Source organism: Melopsittacus undulatus, chromosome 5, assembly GCF_012275295.1.
Source record: "Melopsittacus undulatus isolate bMelUnd1 chromosome 5, bMelUnd1.mat.Z, whole genome shotgun sequence".
Classification (NCBI taxonomy): Eukaryota; Metazoa; Chordata; class Aves; order Psittaciformes; family Psittaculidae; genus Melopsittacus; species Melopsittacus undulatus.
The window spans coordinates 16,125,518-16,149,257 of NC_047531.1; the positions used below are offsets into that span (position 1 = coordinate 16,125,518).

At 38.1% G+C, this 23,740-nt stretch overlaps 1 protein-coding gene across 2 annotated transcripts in view; it reads right to left on the bottom strand.

Moving 5' to 3' along the window:
- TFEC (transcription factor EC) overlaps positions 1 to 23,740 on the bottom strand; it is an 89,358-nt gene that overhangs the window by 13,131 nt on the left and 52,487 nt on the right. Inside the window, exons 1-4 of one of the 2 annotated variants that reach the window (XM_034063046.1) lie at positions 22,181 to 22,213; positions 21,438 to 21,689; positions 19,022 to 19,117; positions 5,087 to 5,092 (exon numbers count right to left, since the gene is read on the bottom strand). In XM_034063046.1, the coding sequence (XP_033918937.1) occupies positions 5,087 to 5,092; positions 19,022 to 19,117; positions 21,438 to 21,689; positions 22,181 to 22,213 (387 nt within the window). Of the gene's footprint in view, positions 1 to 5,086; positions 5,093 to 19,021; positions 19,118 to 21,437; positions 21,690 to 22,180; positions 22,214 to 23,740 lie in introns of those variants that run through there. The other variant, XM_013128291.3, reaches the window with a different exon arrangement.

The window sequence follows — 23,740 nt, forward strand, 5'->3', positions numbered from 1 at the left end:
GTTTTTCATAGACAAGAAAATATGTTTTTACAGATATGCTCTGCACCCATGGATCCTTAAACACCCGGGAATTTTTCAGAGAGGTAGCTGAGACACCACCCATAGTTCTGCTGGGAACCAACTTTTTTTAGACTCTGAGTATAATTTTACAAAATTACTTGAGAACCCAGATTGTTTAAAATTATCTCAGTTGTATAAGCTACAATGAACTGAAGCAATCAGGATTCTTTTTTTAATACATATAAGGAACATTAATTTTTAAGGTAGAGGTTTATTACTTAAGAGAGCTGTCAATTCTTAATACCTTTAGAAATCACAACACCAAGTCAATTTTGAAAACCTGCTTACATATTTGATTTCTCAATGAAAATACCTTTTAAAAGAATGTTTGGAATTCAGTTGAGTATTACTCAAGAACAAGCTATGTTTAATATGTAGGATTTGAATTCTAAGCGCATTCTCACATTAAGCACCTTAGTTTCATTCCAGAGTGGAAAATTGACAAGTAATACTGAACTCACTGCAGCTTTACCTTTGCATTTTCTTTCTTCCAAACATAGTACAACTACATTACAAGACTGAACTCATATTAGCTCTAGACACATATTTAATTATTTCCTACATTCATGTAAATGAATGTGGCTTATTGAAATGACATGAAAACAGGATAATATAAAAAATGGAGAGTCAATGTGATCCTACACTTATTCCAGTGGACTTTGGGTAAGGTTGTTATATAGCTTAGGCTACTGGCTTTGTGAAATGCCAGGAAACATCAGCTACTGAGAATAATATAACCTACTAAATAATCTAAAGAATGTAAAATGCATATCTGCCATATTTTACATATTTTACTTAGCTGTGTACATGAGCTTAATAACTTGCATGAAACTTGTGGCAATCTCTTTAATGTATAAGAATTTCAATGCCAATAATGAAAAACACCTCAGAATTTTAAACCACCTTTTGACAAATACAAGATACATCAACGATTACCTCTAATTTTCAAGCAGTAATTCATTCACAGAACATCCATAGAATAGTTAGAGTTAAAAATGACCTTAAGATCATCTAGTTCCAACCCAAATACAATGGGCAGGGACACCTCACACTGGACCCTGCCACCCAAGACTGTCCAGCCTGGCCTTGAACATTGTCAGAGATGGAGAATTTAACATTTATTTGGGCAACATATTCCAGTGCCTCACCACCCTCACAGTAAAGAGCTTTTTCCTTATATCTAAATTGAAATTGATCTTTCTCCTTGAAATATTGCTAAATTTCTTTTGTCTATTAATAAAGGTGTGAATTCAAAAGATAGGGCCCAAATCCAGGAGAAAAGGTCATGAATGGTCAATACAGCTGGCAATGAAAAAATAATACCAACACATGTGAAAGTTCAGAAGTGTATAAGGGCTCAAAGGAGGGTGAGTAAACTGAAACGTACACAGATCCATGGGACCTGATGAAATCCATCCATGGGTCCTGAAGGAGCTGGCGAATGAAGTTGCAAAGCCACTGGCCATCATATTTGAAAATTCATGGCAGTCAGGTGAGGTTCCCAATGACTGGAAAAAGGGAAATATAACCCCCATTTTCAAGAAGGGGAAAATGGATGACGCAAAGAACTACAGACCAGTCAGTCTCACCTCTGTGCTTGGTGAAATCTTGGAGCAGATTCTCCTGGAAGGCCTGCTAGGGCACATGAAAAACACCAAGGTACTTGGTGACAGCCAGCATGGCTTCAGTAGGAGAAATCCTGCCTGACAAATTTGGTGGCCTTCTGTGACGAGGTTACAAAAATGATGGACAGGGGTGGAGCAGTTGACATCATCTTCCTAAACTTTTGCAAAGCATTTGACACCGTCCCACATGACATCCTTGTCTCTAAATTGGAGTGTCATCAATTTGATAGGTGGACCACTCGGTGAATAAAGCACTGTCTAGATGGCCACACTCAGAGTTGTGGTCAACGGTTCAGTGTCCGGCTGGAGACCAGTAACAAGTGGTGTCCCTCAGGGATCAGTGTTGGGACCGATCTTCTTCAAGATCTTTGTTGGTGACATGGACAATGGGATTGAGTGTGCCCTCAGCAAGTTTGCTGATGACACCAAGCTGTGTTGATACACTGGAGGGAAGGAATGCCATTCAGAGGGACCTTGACACACTTGTGAGGTGGGCTGATGCCAACCTCATGAAGTTTAACCATGACAAGTGCAAGGTCCTACACCTGGGTGGGAGCAATCCCAGGTACAACTACAGGCTGGGCAATAAGGAAATTCATAGCAGCCCTGTGGAGAAGGACTTGGGGGTGTTGCTCAATGAGAAAATGAACATGAGCCAGCAGTGTGCGCTTACAGCCCAGAAAGCCAACCGTATCCTGGGCTGCATCAAAAGGAGTGTAACCAGCAGGTCAAAGGAGGTGATCCTGCCCCTCTACTTTGCTCTTGTGTGACCTCACATGGAGTATTGTGTGCAGTTCGGGTGTCTTCAACATAAAAAGGACATGGAACTGTTAGAACAAGTCCAGAGGATGATCAGGGGATTGGAGCACCTCCTATATGAAGGCAGGCTGAGAAAGTTGGGGCTGCTCAGCCTGGAGAAGAGAAGGCTGCGTGGAGACCTCATAGCAGCCTTCCAGTATCTGAAGGGGTCCTACAGGGATGCTGGTGAGGGACTATTCATCAGGGACTGTAGTGATAGGACAAGGGGTATCGGGTTGAAACTTAAACAGCAGAGGTTCAGATTGGATATAAGGAAGAAATTCTTTACTGTGAGGGTGGTGAGGAACTGGAATGGGTTGCCCAGGGAGGTTGTGAATGCTCCATCCCTGGCAGTGTTCAAGGCCAGGTTGGATGAAGCCTTGGGTGTTATGGTTTAGTGTGAGGTGTCCCTGCCCATGGCAGGGGCGTTGGAACTAAATGATCTTAAGGTCCTTTCCAACCCTAACTATTCTATGATTCTATGAATTTGTTTCACAGCTGATGAATTTAGTTCTGTCTAACTCGTATGTGATTGTCTGGAGTGATAAGAGTTCGTAAGCCTCCTTCCATAGAAACTGCTGTGGCAGTGTTATCCAGAGCTGCAAGAAAGCATCTGTCCGTGGTCTATTTCTGACTGTGCTAATACTTCCATTGAACATCAAAAGTCATTAAATATTTTCCTAAAAGTCCTATATTATCTTTCTTTCACACAGTTTTCTCCAGCATTTTTTCCGCTGATCCTTTGGCAATTTTTTTTCTGTCATTAAGAAAGCAGAGTCATAACTGCATGTGGAGACAGTGAGAATGTAACCCAAACCCAAGTCATTAATCTACTGATGCCTACGATCCTAAAACCTCACTAATTAAAATGTTCATGTGAGTGTTAATCCAGAAGGGATAGGCAAGAAAGGAGAGGCAGTGGGGTAGTCCTGTATGTGAGGGAGCGTTTTGATTGTCTAGAGCTTGATAGTGTTGAGAGTTTATGAATGAGAATCAGGGAGAAGGACAACAAGGCAGATATTATGATGGGAGTTGGTTACAGACCACACAACCAGGATGAAAAAGCAGACAAAATATTCTACAAGCAGCTGAAAGAAGTTTCCTGGAGTGTGTGGAAGATAACTTCCTGACAGAACTATTGATGGAGCCAACTAAGACCTGTTATTTACGAATAGAGAAGGAATTGTGAGAGATGTGGTGTTTGGAGGTTGTCTTGGGCACAGTGATCATGAGACGATAGCTTTTTTCAGGTCTTGGAGAAGTAAGGAAGGGGGTCAGCAGAACTATTATCTTGAACTTCTGGAGGGCAGATTTTGGCCTATTTAGGAGACTGGTTGACAGAGTCCCTTGGGAGGCAATGTTGAAAGGCAAAGGAGTCCAGGATTTTAATCACTAAGACTATCAAAACCAGCATCATTCTGTTATGCCGTTAAGAAGAAATTTGATCTAATGTTAGCTGTCGTAAATTATTCTCCAGAACTTGGACATCAGAGAATAACCTTATGCAACAGCTCTGCCACAGACTGCCTGCAAAATTCTCTCTCATTTCCCTATCTTGAAAGCATTAATTTCTAAGTGTCAGAATCACAAGTATGACTAGTAGAACTGGTTTTAATAAACCATAGCTAAGATACTTTGGAGGGATAGTGGTTTGACTCCTTAAGCCTGTCATCATCTCAGTCAGTGTGCTGAAGGATTGAAAAACAGAATAAAGTTTACTCAGCTGGCCACAAAAAGGACACACATACAAAAAGTTTCTATTATTGATACATTTATCTCTTCCAGGTCTGGGTTTGCTGTCTCCCTTCAGCATTTGTCTAGATGATTCTGCTCGAAGAAGTTGTGCTAATCACACTATCAATACTTTCTGTGTATTTAGCAGAAATCTCAAGTATATTGTAGTGGCCACTATGATGGATAAGTGGCTTCTTTATGGACAGAGCAGGGCCACTGGTGATCTCCATTTGACACACTGTCCTCATTCTCAGTTAGCCAGCATAGCATTTTCACACTTGCAGTAGAGCAAAGTGGGTATAAAGCACCAGTAAATTAGACTACCTTGACAGTCACTTCTTTCCTACAGCTATGGTGACACATTGAAATGTCTGCTATGAATTAGTGCACAAGGAGTAACTGTCAATGTCAGGATTCAGGATCAGAAGAAGAAATAGGAGGTGATTAATCTGACCTGTCCTGGACACTTAGAGTGAAGTGAATAATCTGCATCTTCTTAACTCTAAAGAAAGCCTGGTGTGACTGTTGCAGGGTTTCTCCTGCATGTAACTCCTCATGACACTTCATTGTGCTCTGAATGTGAAAATCTGCAAATATACTCTCATTTTAAAAATAACATAAGAACAAAGCAAACCAGACTGTATAGTTCTTGAAAAATAGTCACATTTCTGATTATGGAAGAGTTTTAAAAATAAAGAATATATCAAAGAACTTTGTTGAAACTGAATTTGCCCTGCATTGATGTCGAGCATGGAAGATCCCAAGGAATTTCCTTGCTAATGTTACTGAACACTGAGAACAATCTTAAAATAAAAATTGTCTAGTTTTGATACAAGATTAGGACATATACTTTCTCTCTCTGTTATAGCAGGAAGCTTTTTTAGAAGTACAGACATCTGGGAAATAACTGATTCTGAAAGTATAAAATTTAAATATATAGCATAATATATAAATTGTGTATCAAAGTTCATCTAGCTGTTTGGACATGGCATATAGACCACAATGCAACGTATTTCTTACAATGTCATGTAAGCAGGGAGTTTTTTGAAGCATTCAGGCTTCAAATAGCTTCCAGTTGTACATTACAAGATAAATAAGTACATTGACACAATCTTACAAAAATCTGATGCAACCTTACTAAAAGTACAGTTTATTTGAAATTTGTGATTATATCATATGTGTACAATGATGATATTACAAGTACACAGAACTGTCACAAATGATGATCCCCAAAGCATATTAAAACTCCAGATGATTGCACTATGTCAAAAGCATGTTCTGGCTTTCAATTTAAAGATATGGAAACATTTAGGTATGAAAAGTTACAGGAAATAATCTATTTATCCTGCAGGTGTCATGAGCTGTATTAGTTCACACCTGTGTTGCTCTGAGAAGTCCTGGTAAGTCACATAATTTCCAGCCTTTCTGTTCATGATACTCATATTTATGTATGTGTGTCTGAGAATGTAGATGCAAGTGGCTCAGAAGGGGTGAGGACACACATATTAAAAATAGCAGTATATAATTAGCCTTTTTTTTCTAGTTCTAAATCTTTGGACAAAAGATTAACAACCTTTAACACAGTGAATGGTTAAATGGGAATAACCAGTGACAATGTGGTACAGGAAGAGAATAATACCATATCTAATTAAAACTGCAAGGAGAATTAAAGAAAGCAGACTGTAATTAACAAAGTTAGCGTTTGGCAAGGACACTGGGGTTAACGTCCCTCCTTTTGTATAAACTGTCATGGGATCTTCAATGCCTGTGTGCAGAGACTGGAACATGAGAATTTTCATTCATGGAGCTCAGAGTGGAAAGATGCTCAACTTAGACCAATTATAAATGACAACTTCAGCTGAAGTACCTGAGCAAGTACCTGGCTTGAGATCAGCAGCATCTCACAAGAGCCTGTGCCCATGTGCTTGCTGGCAGTTTCCAAGACAAGTACTATAAAGGTCTCATACAGAGAAGCTTATTATATTCAATACTTGGGTCTGAACTGCTATGCAGGCAGCATTGTCTGGAAAATATTAAAGGTTTGTTACCTGCATGGATGTTTAGCAATGGACAGCTGTGATCACAGAGCATGGCAGCTATTGGTAAATATGTAATTTCAAGGAAGACTTAAACCAAACAGCATTTCTATATCTTCCAGGAATGAAAGACAAAGATTCTTAATATGGTAATAAAATATTTGGATACAGGTTGTCTGTGCCTGTTCACCTATAGTTCCTAGACATCTCTATGTTACAGTAGTGTCACTTACATGATCACATGCTATATTTTTCCATTTTGGCTAATCTTCTCATGACATGTTTGTCTTATTGTAACATTGAAGTCTGTAAGGATCATGGCTTTAACACTGTCAATGTTGCACAGCTAGAAAATAACACCCTACCCCTCTTCCTAAGTCAGCTAGATTTTATTTAATTTAAAAATTTTGCTGAATGGGGAAATATGCCCAGTCTGGAAAATAGTTCCTGGATATTGTGTTCATTTAACATATCATCGCATAATCCACTTCATAAACCAATAATGCTCTAAAATCAGTTAGATTTCACATCTTTAATATTTTTATTTGGAGTATGTTCCAAAAGTAGAATGACTGCAACACATTGTTAAAAAACTTTCTTTTTATTGCCATTCCCACACAAGTTTTATTTTATATAGCTCATTGTTTAACATCCCCATGTGATTATTTTGAGTGACCATAGCTCTCTTAAGGCCTTTTTTTGCAAGTTGAACTGGTAATGCCTCTTTAGCCAGACTTCCTATGCTATGATGTATGCTAATAGGCCTCTATCTTTCCTGCTTTGAGGTAGTTTTACTGAAGAGTGGACACCTTTATTTGTCTACAGCATTCTAAAAGTTTTGTATCCAGTAAAATCCGCAGTGTATATTTTGTTCTCTCTTGGAAATCTCTCTCTTGATGAAGCCTAAGATGATATTTATCTCCTTTTTGTAGTCCCATCATTTTGACGTCTTATAGTCATCCTCTGAGCAACTAATGTAACCAGATCTTTCTCTGTCATTTCCAGTTAATGAGCTCTCAGCTTACTGCAGACATTCCTGTTATTAGTATTTAAATGAATGACCTTGCACTCAGTACTATTACATTCCTTCCATTTATACTATTCTGTCATCACAGTCATTCTTCCTCTATGATATCCTCCTTTGTATTGGCAATAGTTTCTACTTTTGCTACCTCTGTAAATTTCATGAGCATAAACGTTTGTTTTTTTTTTTTTGTTTCAAGGTCACTAATGAAAATATTAAATAAACTGAGGCTGATTGATTCTTGGAACATTTCATTAATAACTTCTCTTTTAACAAAATCTTTATCATCTCTTTAGCTTGCCCCTTAACCTGAAAAGAACCTTGTTCAGATCTTTTTATGTAATCTGCATTGCATTTTACTAATACACATTCAGAAAAGAAGGCTACAACCCACAAACCCTGGATATGCAGGAGTAGCTCAAAAGACTAATTCCAGTAGCAAACAGCTCTCCATACATCCAAAAGGATGTCATTCACTATGGAATTGATGGAAGGGATTCACTTTTTTAAAGATCAGACACCTGACAAGTTCTAGTTGCCTGAAATGGCTAAACCCTAGAACAGCAAGAGGTTTTTACCAAAGGCATCAGGACTGACCTGACAGATCAAAACAATCAGCTAGTCTGCTTTCCTGGGAACAGGCAGCAGGATGGACTGTCATAGAATCATAGAATAGTTAGGGTTGGAAAGAACATTAAGATCATCTAGTTCCATAGGCAGGGACACCTCATACTAGACCATGTCACCTAAGGCTATGTCCAAGCTGGCCTTGAACATTGTCAGGGATGGGGCAGCCACAACTTCATGGGGTAACCTGTTCCAATGCCTCACCACCCTCACAGTAAAGAACTTCTTCCTTATATCTAACCTGAACTTACCCTGTTTAATTTTAAGCCCATTACCACTTTTCCTGTCTGCTAGCTGTCTTATTAGTGGAGGCTTATTTCCAGCTATCATTTGTCCCAGAGTCATGTTTCCTCACAGTCACATTCAGAAACCTTAGTGTTTGCATTCACACACCTTAGCGATCAGAAGGATCAAGACACGCCCTCCCCCCAAATACACAGGTCAGGACCAGGTTGCTGCTATCAAATACCCAGGTCAGAAGAGCCCATGAAGAAGAAGGCAAGTGGAAAGAAAACTGCAGGAATAGTCCAGCTTACAGAAACCTCCTTTGTTAACATCTTTTCTAGAGTTAGTAACTGCAGACATGCAACTCACCAAGGTGTCTACACTCTTGTATTTCCTGCAGTAGTAGAAGTATAGCATACATCCAGAGCAGTTCTGCAGAACAGACAGTTCTGAGAATCAACTTGCACTGGTACACATGATCAGATTGCCTGGACTGCACCTACAGATGCAAACTGAAACAGCAGGGAAGTATAATACATGCTGCTGTATTTATCACAAGAAGAAACTAAGTAGTTACCCAACCTGAAAGGTTTAGCACTATATCTGCAAGAGAAAATTTGTTTCAGCGCTTGGTAAAAATTAGTGCTTGCTCAGACTGCATCTGGCATGAATTGTTCTCATGTGAATTTTTAAACAATACTTTATCCTTTCCCACCCATAAATATATCCCACTTAAATCATGTTCTCATGAACCTAACTGATAGTATCACTTCCAACAGCAGTTTTGTAAAATTAAGGTGCTTCTCCTTCTTAGCCACAAAAAATGTTAGCACCCACTCATTTCAATATAGTTCTTGCTTATTTGTTTTAGTTAAAAATTCAAAGCAGGGATTTTACAAAGTTTTTACACTATCATTGCACAGATTTCCAAATGTAGAAATCTAAGTTTGTAACTGTGTTCACAGTTCCTTTTAAAAATCAAGTAAAACCTTGCTCGGCATTTTTATCACTGGGATACAAAACCTAGAAACCACATACTTAATTTCTTGTCATTCCTTTCCTGCTTGTTCATGACAGGCTGAAAGAAAAAAAAAAAAAAAACGAAACTTCTTTTAGTCTCTGAAGTTTGCAAAATAACTTCAAAATGGGAACCAAATTTGGCCAAATAGTGAGTTCATCAATAAGTGTATGATATCCCAGTCACTGTAAATCCATTTTCTAAATAGCAATATCTGATATGCTGGGTGTTTCCTTTTATTGACAATGGGAAAACAGGCATAATTCTTGTATCTTCAATGTGTGCTTCAATAAACTGGTGACTTTTCACCTAATCAAAGGTATTGCAGACAGAATGCATAATCTTGTGGCTCAATACTAGTCATACTCAGAAGACTGAGTTCAGTCTCTGGCTTTCCTTTGCAACTGCTATGTTGCTTGAAGAAAGTTAAACATAAGCTATGATATCCTTTTTCTTTGCAAGTGTGTGTTTACACTGTCAACTGCCAAAAAAGTTGTAGTATACTTGTTTTAGAGAAGAACAAGAAGATCCCATTCACAACGAAATGTTTTAGGTCCTTTTCTAGTTGCAATACAAAATGCTTCTATTTGAAAATAAGTGTTCTTTAGTAATAACCAATACCCAAATGTTCCAGTTCCTCTTTTTATTATCTAAAGAAAACAGCAGAAAAGCAAATACTTCCCTTTTCAGACTTGTTTTCCTTTGAACAAATTGTATCTTTTTCTATATTTATCTTTAACACAGTTCATAGCTACACATTCCTCAACCAAAGACTTAATGTTCAAATATATTACATATTATATATTATGCATGAAAATGGTTCATTTTTTATCTTCTAATAATGATCATCAAGCTGGTTCATTATTCATCAGAGAAAAATGAACTCTGTTCATATTCCCAATAAAAGTACATTCCTGCCCTGATCATATACACAGAATTCCATTGTCCAGATAAATGTCTGATCGAATATGACCAAGCAAAGGCATTTTCTGGAGAATCAGCCTTTTGCAGGACAGTTCTGTTCCTTCAGTTATCTTCCCTTAATTATATGTTTTCACTGTTCTTGGCTTTGCTGGCTACAAAACTAACAACAGGCACGAACCAGAAGTGATGCTGTGATACTGTCATCCAGCTTCAGATGGAAATCAAACATCACAAGAGTACCGCCCTACTAAACTTCAGGGTCTGAAACCCAAAGATGACAATTAAACCACAGCTCTGATAGATGTTTTACTAAGATTATTTCACTAGTAGCACCAGCTAATGAACTAATATGTGGTTGCATCCAACTTACTTCTATTTCTCTGGCTACCATATGTAAAGGCATATATCAAATCATTCAAATTCTTCCTATAAAAACAATGAACAAACATCAGCACAAAAACACAAGAAAAATCAAAAATAGAGGCTGAGGGGCAAATGAAAACCAGGGTGGTTTGCAAGATTAGAATATGGGTCATTTACTCTGAAATATAGATGATAACATCTCTATTACCAGTATTTATATCATATCTTCATACATTTCACATACCACCTAAGCATCTGAATACACTGTAGTAAGGTTTTTACTGATTTCTGTGATGTAGTGTGTGCAGGCAGATTAACTTGCAACATGTAGTTTCATTTTGGTTGGAATTCCACTCTCTAGTGGTTAATTTTAGATATATTCCCAAGTGTTTATTTCTAGTGTAAATATAAACACAAAGTACTCCATAAATTACTGCATACATATAATGAAGGTCATAAAAGGCCTTGGTTAATGGAGAAGGAGGGATTAAAAAAAAAAAGTATTTTTATTTTTCAGGAGGTCTTTTTTTCTCAAAATGGTCATTAAGAAATCTTTGTATTTTCTGCACATTAGCTTTATGTTGGAATAAGAAGCTTGACTGTGCCTGGAGAATGATGTAAGTGCCACTGTTATTGCCATGAGCAAAGTCTTCTATTTACCCTATGTAAATGCCATTGACAGAAATTCATCAAGTTTATCTCCAGAAGCAATCATAACCTGTACTCAACAGACTCCAAGGAGTTTAATGTAGCCTTGTTTATTATCTGTCATCTACTGAGGACTTCAGGTCTTATTGTATTATTGTATGCAGACAACAGGAAACGAAGCAAAGGCTGTGCAGCAGGGCTTTATGTTAAGACTACCTGATGGCCCCAAACAGCAGGAGTGTGTTTGCAGATCCTGCTGCACAGGGACTTAGAATTAATGAGAAGTACATATTAGAAGAATTAGAAACTTCATTTATGTATCTTCTTCTCTTACCTTCATTCAGTGTGTGAAGCTCTAAGATAAAGTCCTTGTTTGTAAGAGGTGCTTACATACAAACAACTGTAAAATAATACTTCCATTTATGTCTATTTACCTTTCCAAAAGAGAAAACTGAAGAGGAATAAGGAACTTTTCCTTCATTTCATAGTTATGAAAAAGTTTACTCCAGTTGCTTGAAGCTTGAGTCTTAGGCTCCCTTCAGCCACAGAGCTTTACCCCCAAAGATGTAAGAGAAAAGTTATTAGACATAGTGCTTTTGCAGTGTTAGAGACAGAGCTGAGCTAGTTGAGCATTTTGCACAGCTTTTGAGTGCTGCAGCAATGTAAAAGTGGACCACAGTTATTTTGACCCAAAGTATTGTATTCTCTATGCTGTGAAGACCTTTTCTGCAGAAGGAGGTAAATTGCAAACACTCATACCCAATCTATTTGGAGTACTCAGAGCACACAAGATAGCTGTACTCTGCCCCTTTCATCCTCAAACTATTGTATTGTGTGAAATACTGAAAACAAACCCTCATCTGGCATCTGCATGACATTCAAAACAACAGTGGCAATGATAGCGAAAGACACCTCCAGCTGCAGAAAACAGGCCTGAGAAGTTCTCAGTCTGTGCATTTCATTTTTAGTTCTCTTTAACTGGAAGACACAATCTCCTGTCTAGCACCTTTATACTATTGAAGAAAGACAAAGAAAATTTTTGCTCACCAGTTTTATTTTTGAGGAGTCTATTATTTCCTCAATAGCTACCGACTGCTCCTTCTCCTTCATTTTTCTTTTTCATTAAACTTAGAAAGGATACAAGGGAATGCTAGGCAGAAGTTATATACTTAGGTGAACTTTGATTCTTCCTTGGACTTTAAGACTAATCTAGTGTAGAATGTGATTGACAAAGCATTTTCATTGATGTTGTGTAGTCTTTTCAAGTTACCCAACCTAAGCAAATGAGGTTGTTAATGTTTACTCTAGCTATTTCTCTAAAATGGTTTTGAACTTTAGCAGATTTTATAAACTTGTAAAGCTTGCCAAATGACATCTTCACTAAATAATACTCATGTTTATGCAGCAGTGGGCTGCCTAGATCAGCAATGCTATATCCACCTCTAATAGAAACCTGGTTTTACTTCATGATTGAATAATCACAGCAATTATTGAACAAAATACATTGGAGGCTACCTACTTAAATTTCTTTTTTTCTGTATGATTTCTGGGAATGGGTCAGACAGCAGTTTTTTTTTCATGCACCAGATACTAACCATCAGTATTTGACAAATAATTAATACAAATGCAAATTATTAATGCCATGATGAGAAACTGTGACCTCAAAGACCTTGTAATAGCAGTGAGACTTCGCAGGCAGAATGCACTGTATTTTTATCAATAAACAGCTTCTCCATAAAATCAAATGTGGAGTTAGCAGGTTTAATCAGGACTTTATACCAGCTGTAGTTAACGAAATCTTTAAATTTAGAGAAGGAAAGCAGCTACCCTGTCCTGTCCTGATCTAACCTCACATTCATTCCTGTACAACACAAGATTTCTTCAAATGCCAAAGGAGCTCAGAAAATACAAGAGAGCCACAGGGCAAGTGAGGATTTTCTCCATAAGCTGTTTTCTTGAAAGAGTGACAGAAGTGGAGCAATCCCAACTGACTGGGCTCCAAAGCAGACTGGAAGCAGCCCATAGCTCCCAATTTAATGAAATAGGGAGCTATGAATGTATAAAATGAAGTAATGAAAATGCAGCAGCGAAGTCTCACAGGACCCTTTAACAGGTGACTTACTGCAAGGCAATGCCTTCACACAGCACTGCTCTACCCACTCAGCTACCATTCCTCATGCCTGGCTGCAACCCCAGCTCAGCCCTGCTGCCAAAAAGCTAGAAAACCCTCTGCCTTTCAGCATGCCCAGGTGCTTTTGTTTCTCCTCCTTGTTAGTGATGTGATTCTTTTCCCAGAATATAAATACTACATACATCAAGTCAGATTCAAAGGAGGACTAAAGAAATTTGGTTAGCTTCACAAATAGAAGTTCTCAACAGCAGATTCATTGCTTGTGGCAGTTGTAAATCTCTGAGGTGACGTGAACTTCAAAACACCAATGATACCATAATGATTTCGGTATGCAGTTTGAGCTGGAACTGTCAGGGGAATTAATGCTGTTTCAACTTTTTAGGTATTTTTTGCTCTTAAAGGAAAGAACCACTTCGGAAACTATTCTGGAGATTTTTTTCTAAAATTAACTTGCTTTAACAGATATTTCCTCCAGCTTTGTCTAGGACTACCAAGGCTGTTATACTCCCTGAGTAAGAATAATTATTCATATATAAAAATAAAATCTGTGTTTTCTATTGGGCAGAAGCCACTCTTTTCAGGAATCATTCCCATTGTCAAGCTCATTCAATGGAATAATCAAATCAAATATTTCTTAAATATAACAAATAAATCAACATAGAAACATTCTTTCCTCAGCTCTGTTTAGTGTTTCACTCATTAAAAAATCAATAAAAGGGTTCTCCTTGGAGAAGCTTTCCATTTTCTTCCAAGCAATCTGAAAGGATCTGCTCCATTTTGTTTAGTCATTTGGTATCTAGTACTACAGCAACAGTGAGCCCAACTGACTCACCAGTCGGACCACTGCTGGTGACCTGAAGTCCAGTTTTATGGTAGTGCTCTGCCACAAGCACTACTCTGTACTCCCTACTCGTTAGGTCTCACCACCAGCCATCTAATTGCTACAGAGCAATCTCCCCAGGCTTCTTCAAGAATACTTCAGAAAGCTCTTGTTTTCTGGTGCACCAGAAAAGAAAACCTCCAGAAACTTAAAATCCTTGAAAATGTTCAAAAACCTCAATTATTTTCTTCCTGGTCCTGTCCAGCATGGTTCCAGAGAAGCCTCTGCCCTAGCAGAGCATTAATATCTTCTCATGTTATTCTCATTCCAAACCAGTCAATCTCCTAATTCTTTTGATGTTTTAGTGGACTGCATGTCAAGTAGAGGACATTATCTCAGCAGCTGTACAGTGATTATCTGGGTTACCACAGTTATTTCTGAATGAATGTACTGGTAAAATGCCAAAAGTTTTCATAGAGATCACTGTTGTGTTTGCAAAATTACTAGGTTTTCTGATGACTCCTAAGGCTGTATACATCTATTAGCAAAACACACCAACGTTTAATAACAAGTAGAGGTTCAATAGGTCACACACTCTCAAATCACACCCTGAAAAACACAGAGAACCTATTTTTTAATTCTGCTCTTTTCTGGCTCTCTTCACTGTGGCTAATGCTCTCCGTATCTGCATTAATACAATATTTCTTAAACTTTCCTATTTCAGATACTAAAAAGAATGTAGACCATAGCTTTTTAGAACTTGCTTTTAAATTTTAATGATGGTGTCATATATGCTTTACATTAACAGACCTGTATATCCATATTTCTTATGTCTGAACATCGGGAAGTTAATAAACTTTAAATTCAGTACAAAATGTTGAATAGACTCTGAGGATTTTGAATAAGAATGAAAATCTGACAAAAATTAAAAGTAGTTACTTTTCAAATGTCTGTCACATACATGACATTAACTCACTTCTAAAACTCACTCATGTCTTCTTTGTTTCATTTATTACATTATTTCTATGAGGTCAGGAAGAAACCTGACCTCATATATGATAATATAGAAAAAAACGTTGCTGTTAGTAAACAGTTCATAAAACTAAATCATTATAACAAGGAAAAGTGACTTTAAATTGGTGTCATCTTCAAGAAGGTTTTTTTGTTAATCTTGCCTTTTCCATGGTGAACAAACAGTTGTCATCTAATAGCTCCTAAGAATATTTACAATTTTATTTCAGCTACATTTTTCTGGACAAGGATATAACTGGGTTTATAAACATTTTCAGAAGAATTAAGACATCTTATATATAGGGAGGACCAACTCATATTTTAAAAGATCTTCTAAAAAATTATTATAAAAAGTAGGTTTTTACCACTAGAGTGCTGCTAAAGGCAATAGAAACACAGCCAGATGACTCCCTACTTTGAGCAATTTTTAAGTTGCCGACCCGTAGCCAGAAAGTTTCACGAAATTATGAATTTGGGTCCAAACACAATAAAAGTCAGATAATCTACTCTTCAGAAGCTGTAATTATTTTAATGAGAGATAGAGGAATGTTCTGGCTTTCACTTCTCTGATTCTACTAATACACGACTGTAATTCATTAATTCAGGGTCAGACAATGAGCCTCTGAGCAATTATTCACATGAGTGGTCTCACAGAATTCAGTGTCTTCATTTAATGTGCCATTAAAATGGTATACGGGTGCATCTAGCTAAAGCAAACATTAATTCACTGCAAGACACAACAGGTAGCAGTGCAAAGTCCCTTACCTCAGCCACTATCTACTGAGAAAAGAAAATGCCTTAATGAGTTTGGCTTGTTGAAGAAAAGATTTTGCTGAAAAAAGCACCCAAACCTTGTACCACATTCTGAAAGAGAATCAGATTTTTTTTTCAGATTTTTTTTTTTACAGTTTTTTTGCACTTGGGCAAATCCAAGACAATGATGAGGACGGAAGTATCGGAGGAATAAAAGAGGCTTATAAAAGGTGGAAGCAAGGACAGGTGGCCTTGGAAGAATACAGGGATGTTGTCCGGGAAGCTAGGGACCAGGTTAGGAAAGCTAAGGCCCAGTTAGAATTAAACTTGGCTAGTGATGTTAAGGATAACAGGAAGAGATTCTATCGGTGCATTTCAAATAAAAGACAGACTAGGGACAACGTGGGCCCTCTCCAGAAGCCATCAGGAGAACTGGCTACACTGGATTTGGATAAGACTGAGGTTCTCCATGACATCTTTGCCTCAGTCTTCACTGGCAAATGTTCTGACCACACCACCCAAGTCTTCGAATGCAGATGCAGGGACTGTGAGACTGAAGACCTTAGGCCCACTATAAGAGAGGATCTGGTTCGAGACAATGTTGAGAACCTGAATGTACACAAGTCCATGGGACCTGATGAAATCCATTGGCGGGTCCTGAAGGAGCTGGCGAATGAAGTTGCTAAGCCACTGTCCATCATATTTGAAAATTCATGACAGTCAGGTGAAGTTCCTGATGACTGGAAAAAGGGAAATATAACCCCCATTTTCAAGAAAGGGAAAATGGATGACACAAAGAACTACAGACCAGTCAGTCTCACCTCTGTGCTTGGTGAAATCTTGGAGCAGATTCTCCTGGAAGGCCTGCTAAGGCACATGAAAAACAACAAGGTGCTTGGTGACAGCCAGCATGGCTTCACTAAGGGGAAATCCTGCCTGACCAATTAGATGGCCTTCTATGATGGGGCTATGGAACTGAGGGAGAGGGGTATAGCAGCTGATGTCATCTACTTGGATTTGTGCAAAGCCTTGGGTGACATGGTTTAGCGGGAGGTGTCCCTGCCCATGGCAGTGGGGTTGGAACTAGATGATCTTCCTTTCCAACCCTAACTATTCTATGATTTTATGATTCTATGATCACCAGAGAAGTGTAAAGAGAGTGCAAACACTGAATCAGCCAGGTACACAAGCAGCTTATTCTCACTTGTATTTTCAGTCTTGCTATGTTGATGGTAACCACCATAGCCAGGCACCTTGTGCAGAAATACCTAAGAGGTATTATGAGTCTTTATTTGAGTACAGCACAAACCCAGTTCCTCTTCTCTCTCATTCCTAATAATGTTTCCTCATCCAACACTGCTGTAACATACACATTTTTAACTCAGGTAAAGAAAACGACATTACACTTAGTGTGATAATGAAAAACTGGATCTAAAAAGCCTATTTTCTACCTGCCTCTCTATCTTTCTCTATACCACAGATTATGATCAAAATTTTACAGGCAGATTGAGGATGTTGCCTGAAAGATGCCATAAAACTGTGAGTCATGACCTAAATGCCAAACGTCACCTCCTTATGCCCATTTCTTTCATAAAGTTTTGAATACGTATTGCCAAAAGAGATGACAGAAGAGGCAAAGACACTTCTTGATTGCTTCCACACTGGTGCAGTTTGCACGACTTTTTGAAGGCTGACTTTAGTTTGCATAGTGTCACACAGAGAGATTTGGAAATACGCAACCTGGCTTACCTAACAGCCTGGTGATTTCCTCAGCACAAACGAAAATATAAATATCTGGCCCACGGGCATTGCAGGAGGATCAAATCATTGCAAATAAGATACCAGCTAGGCCCAAAAGTCATTGCATATTTCCTTGCTTGTCAAGAGTAGGGTATTCAATACGCTTCAGAGAGACATGTCCTTCACGGCTGAAGATAAAGGCTAATGAGGCTGGAATTAGCATAGATTAACATCATCCAGTTTTAAAGGGTGTTGAGGGAGTATGAGTCCAATCCAAAACCCAGAATTCATGCCTCTCATCACCATCCCACAGTAGAGCACCTGAAAGGATCCTCCCCTGCCTCATGTTAATTTGAGCCAAAATATTAATTCACTCCCCAGGGACCATTTCTTTGCTATGTTCTGTACTGAGATAAGTATAAATCAGTCTGACTGTATCAGTTCTGTAACTGGCATGCAAATGCCAGGGATTCATGGAATTATTAATTACCATTAATGCTGGACTGTGTAGTGGGCAACGTAGAGACGCAGAGATCTTATCTCCTAAGGTATTTTTGTAGCCAGTGATGTTCTGTAGTCAGAAAAAGATGTTCCTCCAGAGGGTGATTAAGAGCAAGCATCTGACTCTATTCTGAAATTAATTCTGTAGACTGTCAAAGCCTTTAAAATCCTTCTGCCTTCACTAGAGTGAAGTTTCCCTTTATCAGTAGCCATTTTAAGGTCCTCAGTACAAAATCTGTGGAAAAATGGTTCTGATGATAAAGGGTTGAGAGGACAAAACCATCCCTTTAATAAAGTTCATTACAGTGTTATTTTCACAAACAATAATCTCTATTTGTTGAGTCCAGAAAAGGTCCATTCTTCCTCTGCAAATGTGCAACATATATGGAAATGTAAGTAATCTTCATAATTCTGTAATGTCCTTTTGTAATGATAGAGGATTAACAATTTGTTATATTTATTGTTATAAAGCATTTATTCTGAAAAGTTACATTTCTCTTCTTTGCCCCTGACATTGTTCACCTAAGTGTAATTTGCCTTTATGAAATCCAGAAATAGATCCCACCCTTGCTTCAGCGTAGGGCACTGGAAAAACTACTATACTGTAAGAACTATTATATGGGGAAGCTTTGATTTTTTTAGATAAGGTAGAAACATGTTTAAGCAAAACTTTAAACAAGTCTCTAGGGTTCAGAGACTTCTCTTACCCATAGTCCTGCGTGGGAATTAGTACTTCCAATGGGTTATGCACCACACCTGGTGTTGTGCTAGAAACACAAATGCTAATCAGACCACTTAAAACAATTGTGTCCCTCCACACTTGAACCCTTTCCTGTAATATTTCTTGAAGACAAGCAACCGAAGAGGAAGGAAAAAAGTCCACTGACAGTATTGCTTTAGCTTCTGAAGTGTGGCATGTGCTTAAATCACTCGATGCAATTCTCTATCATAAATAGCAAGACGAAATTCCACTGAATACTTACAGTTCTTTGCATTAGTAGAGGCGTTTCAGAACAACCTATCCCTTCATCATTAAAACTTGATTCCATATTGATGATGTCTTCGATCACCTCTTCCATCTGACAAAATAAAATTTTATGACCAATCATTACAAATAATAATGGAAAAATTTTACTTTGAAAATAAAGAATTAATCTTGATTATTTATTACATCAGTAAAACTAAATTTCAGTAGCTTTTACCTTAAAATTTAAAAATTTCAGGTACTTTTACACAATATTCACATTTTCTACTTCTTGTGGAAACAGTTGTTGTGGTTTAGCAAATCACTTCTTTCCTTCCAAACACCAGCCCATTCCCTTCTTTTAATCCTTTATTACAAAACCAAGGTCAGATGACAAGGAGGGCATTTCTAAGTTGTAGCTGTGATCAGTCACCTTCATCAAATGTGCCAAACCCACAGGGTTTGTTGCGCTGATGCAGGAAGGCTGAAAGGAACCTGTGATTCTGCAACAGCATGAGTCACTCAAGAGGTGGCGTTACACACCTCTTTCAGCAGGCAGAGGTTTGTGTTGCTTTGGCAATGCACTGGATACTTTTCCAGAGAGCCTTCTGGTCCCACTTTTGTTCTAAGCTGAATCAAAAACTACTAAAGCAGATGGAACAGGTGGGATGAAACTGAATAATTTGCAGACACATATAGATTTGGACAAAGCACAGCATGAGTTTTCAGTGATAATTTTAGTCTGGTTCCATTCACAAAATAACTTTGGGAAACAGCCCTCGATGAATGTGTCACTGTTAACTCTACCAGGGGCAGGAGCAGTTGGCTTGTGCTCTGAGGCTTTTCAAGAGGGTCCTATGCAATGAAAGACTTTTGAACACAGGCTCTTATGCCACATGGCCCAGCACAGCTTACACATGCACTCCTCTCCCTCTCTAAAAACAAGACATGTGTTGTCCTAGCAATTGTGTCCAGGCTTACCCAGCAGAGTGTTATCAGGACCAAAAAGATGTCAAGAAATTCCCAGCAAATGTGAATGTGTACAGTTCACTGCACTAGCCTGTGTGTTGGCTCTGCATTATTTACTAATATAACTATAGCCTACACTGAGCCAGAGAGCACACCTGCCCTAGGAAATTACACTGTGTCAGTTACTTCCTGAGGCTCTGGGATGGGATTATTCAAATCATTGGTGAAATGCCTGTGAGGATTTTGGCCAGTACAAACTATAACTCTCCCAGTCATCACCAGGCACAGTTCAGGAGGATGGTTTACGAGCAGCCATCTTGCCCTCCAGGTGATAGAATGGTAGAAGGGCAGGCACCAGTTATTCCTGGCATGATTCCCAAAATCAGCCTGAGTATGGTTCCAGCACACCGCACAGAGCTGATCACAGAGGCCTCCACAAAGGCCATCTATTATAATAATCTGTGCAGACTAGTGGCTTCAGTAATCCATAAACCTGACATAAAATGTCAGTTGTCAATGCAGAAGGAATGGAGGGGCCCCAGATGAGCTCTCCAGGAAGTATCAGGTTTATTTTTTCCAGTTCCCTCATGCTTAGCTGCATAACATCCAAGTGTTCAAATGGGTCACAGTGTATTTGCAAGATTTTTCTGTTCTGTTAAAGCCCAAGGTGTGATACAGCATAACCATTTCTCATTTCTACAGGAATTCCCCTTTTACCTAATAAGCAGTCTCTTTTGAAATCTATTGAAGTATTAAAGGCTATAATGATCTACATCTCACACTGGCTGAGAATCTGACATCGTATAATAGCTCTATCTCTATTAAAATCAATGGTGGTACTAAAGTTAGCATATCTATGTCAAGTTACCCAAGATAACCCATATATAAATGTATCAGCTAACTGAAAAATGAATGAGTGATTCTTTCAGTTACATCTTCAAGGTAATTAGCATTTAACTTTGTTATGCAGCTAAGATAATACTTTCAGACAGGAATAACTCTCATTTGGAAAAAAAAAAAAGGAAAAGTTTTGCATTGCAAAGTACATATTCAAAAAATGTGCAGCAATAGATAAAAAGATGCAATAGTACATTTTAACTGGCAGAAATTCAGAAGCCTGATCATGTAAAAAGCTATTAACAGGGATTCAAGGAAATCATTCATGTAATCCAAAAGGATTAAGGGAACACGTACTGCAACCAAAGGCCTTATGAAAGTAAAGAAAGTCAGCCCCACCCCTGGCAGTGTTCAAGACCAGGTTGAATGGGGCTTTGAGCAACCTGGTCTAGTGAAATGTGTCCCTGCCCTTGATAGGAGGGGTGGAAGACCTTTAAGGTTGCTCCCAACCCAAACCATTTCATGGTTCCACGATCTCTTGCCCACTGCCAATGCAGGGTGATCAGGCAATGTTTTTGTAGAAGAGCCCAAAACCCATTTCCCCATTCCTTTCACCAGCCCTGCCCTACCGCATTTTCATGTTCTCCTCCAAGGGCCAGCAGCTTGGTAACAGGGCTTTCTGGTGTGCCAATGTCACTGATGGGAGGCATGTGTCCGTTTCTTAAAATGGAGGTGACTCCCACAGGCTGGATTGTGTGGGAGTGTGACAGGGAGAGCGTCTGGCTGGACAGCTTGGTATCGAGGGTCAGGTACTGCTTCACCTGGTGCCTCTGGCTTTGCTGTATGTGGTACCTAGACTGATTTTCCAAGTGTGTTTGTACCTGGGAAGGAATGGAAATAATTGCTGAAGTTTCAAGTTACTGGTGCCAGTATTTGCCTATATGATCACTTAAATATCAAAACAATAGATTCAGCTTTAATAACACTTGAATTATTATTAACTTAATCTTTCTTTATTTTTCAGGTTTGCACCTTACACATTTCTTATATGTGTGTTGTTCACCCGTAACACAGCTGAATAAACCTTCTGAATAATTATCAAAGAAAAATAGAATTAGAAAAGATAAACAATCCTGAGGAAAGACCAGAAGTATGGTACAATTTTTTCTCTTCTTGTTAAAGAATGATCTCTGTTAAAATTACTGATCATTATAATCAATCTACAGGCATATATGTACTCAAAAATTTACATCACCATGTAGTAACTCTTTTTTACTTCAACAAAGGCATAAAGAAAAGCATAATCCAACCAATTTAAGTTATATCATCAGCAGCAGACATTCACTCATACCTAAATCCACATTTGGCTCACCTTGTAATAAGTGCAGTCAGACAAATTAGGCATTGCTGTACTTTTGGAATAAACCCTCAGACAATAAAATAAAGAGTCCAAGCTGTAATCTTGGATGACTGTTCACTATTAGCAAACTGCAAAGTCTTCTTGAAGTGCCTTTTGAGGACAGATCACTTTTTGAGTTGGTAGGACTTTATAAACTGAGTGGTCATGCCAAAATGGCTAATTGAGTACGACTTTCGGCTATCTTTTGAACACAGAGATTGCCAGTTGCTACTTCAAACAGCTCTCGTTTCAGATCAATGTCACATTCCTTCAATTTAACTACCAGAGGAGCACTGCATACACAAACCTTACTGTCATTTCAGCCCTGTGGCTTTCTCCTCTTCCTATGGCATGACTGGTCACAAATTTCTCATAATAAATTTTTCTCAAGTGGCCTCTGTGTAAGCATTATTAATATTAGTTAAATAATAGCAAGACTCGTTTTGCAGACCTTTTTTCTTCAAAAAAAAATTCAGTCATTTATACAAACTTCTTTTTAATTCCCCTAACATACATGAGCAGAGATAAATAGCCCATAAAAGGGGCCTGTATTTAAATTAGCTATATTTTTTTACAATATTGCAGTACCTACTTTATTTTTAATCATGTTATGGTGGCATGTCTAGGATTATTTTAATTATGTTTCTTTAAACTAATTTTCTAGCCATACAAAAAAGATTAAGTCATGCAGTAATGAATATAATATTAATTATTTTGATGTAAGCCTTAAAGTTATTAAATAATATTCCATTAAAATATTGATATAAAAATCTTAAATACACTGTTTAGATTTTTCAATCTTATGTTAGAAAGATATGCATCCTATGTAAGGTTTTAAAAGCTACATGTGCATTTAGGTTTTACTTAAGTCATGATATTGCTTGTCTTAACTGAGATCTTTGTGTTAGTCTTAGAAAGTGATTAATGTGCTGTTAATTTAAGCCTTGATTTATCATGTGTAAAGATATAGTAAAACTGTCCCATATCATTCATATACTTATGCATCTATTTACTCCTTCAGACTTAAGCTCGTATTGCAAGTTAGAAACTCAAGCAGTTTAATTAGAATTCAAATATAAAATCTATTGCATGCCAGTTTAACCAGACTATCGATATTGGGCAAAATGCACTGTGCTGAGGGAAAGAAAATATGTCCCATTTTATGGCCAGAGGAGGGATTTGCCATGCATCCTTGTTTCTGTTGCTGTTTCAGAAGCACTCTGTGCTTCTGAACCACAGACACTCTGTGCTTGTGCTGTCCTCCACGGTTACTGAATGAATCCACACAAATTGAACTGTTGTCTTAGAAACTCTACATGCCTACCTGAAGCATGAAATCCAGAATACCACATCTTCAGATTAAATGGGAAACATGAGAAATCTGCTGTGCCCAAAGTCTATACAACCTTGGTTTAAAATTTTGTTTTAATGAATTTTAGTAAGGAAGTGGGTTCTGCCACAGAAGGTTGCTGAAAACTCAGTGGTTTGCTTCCTGCTTTCTCTGCGCTTCAGATTCCTAGTGGCAGATGGAAA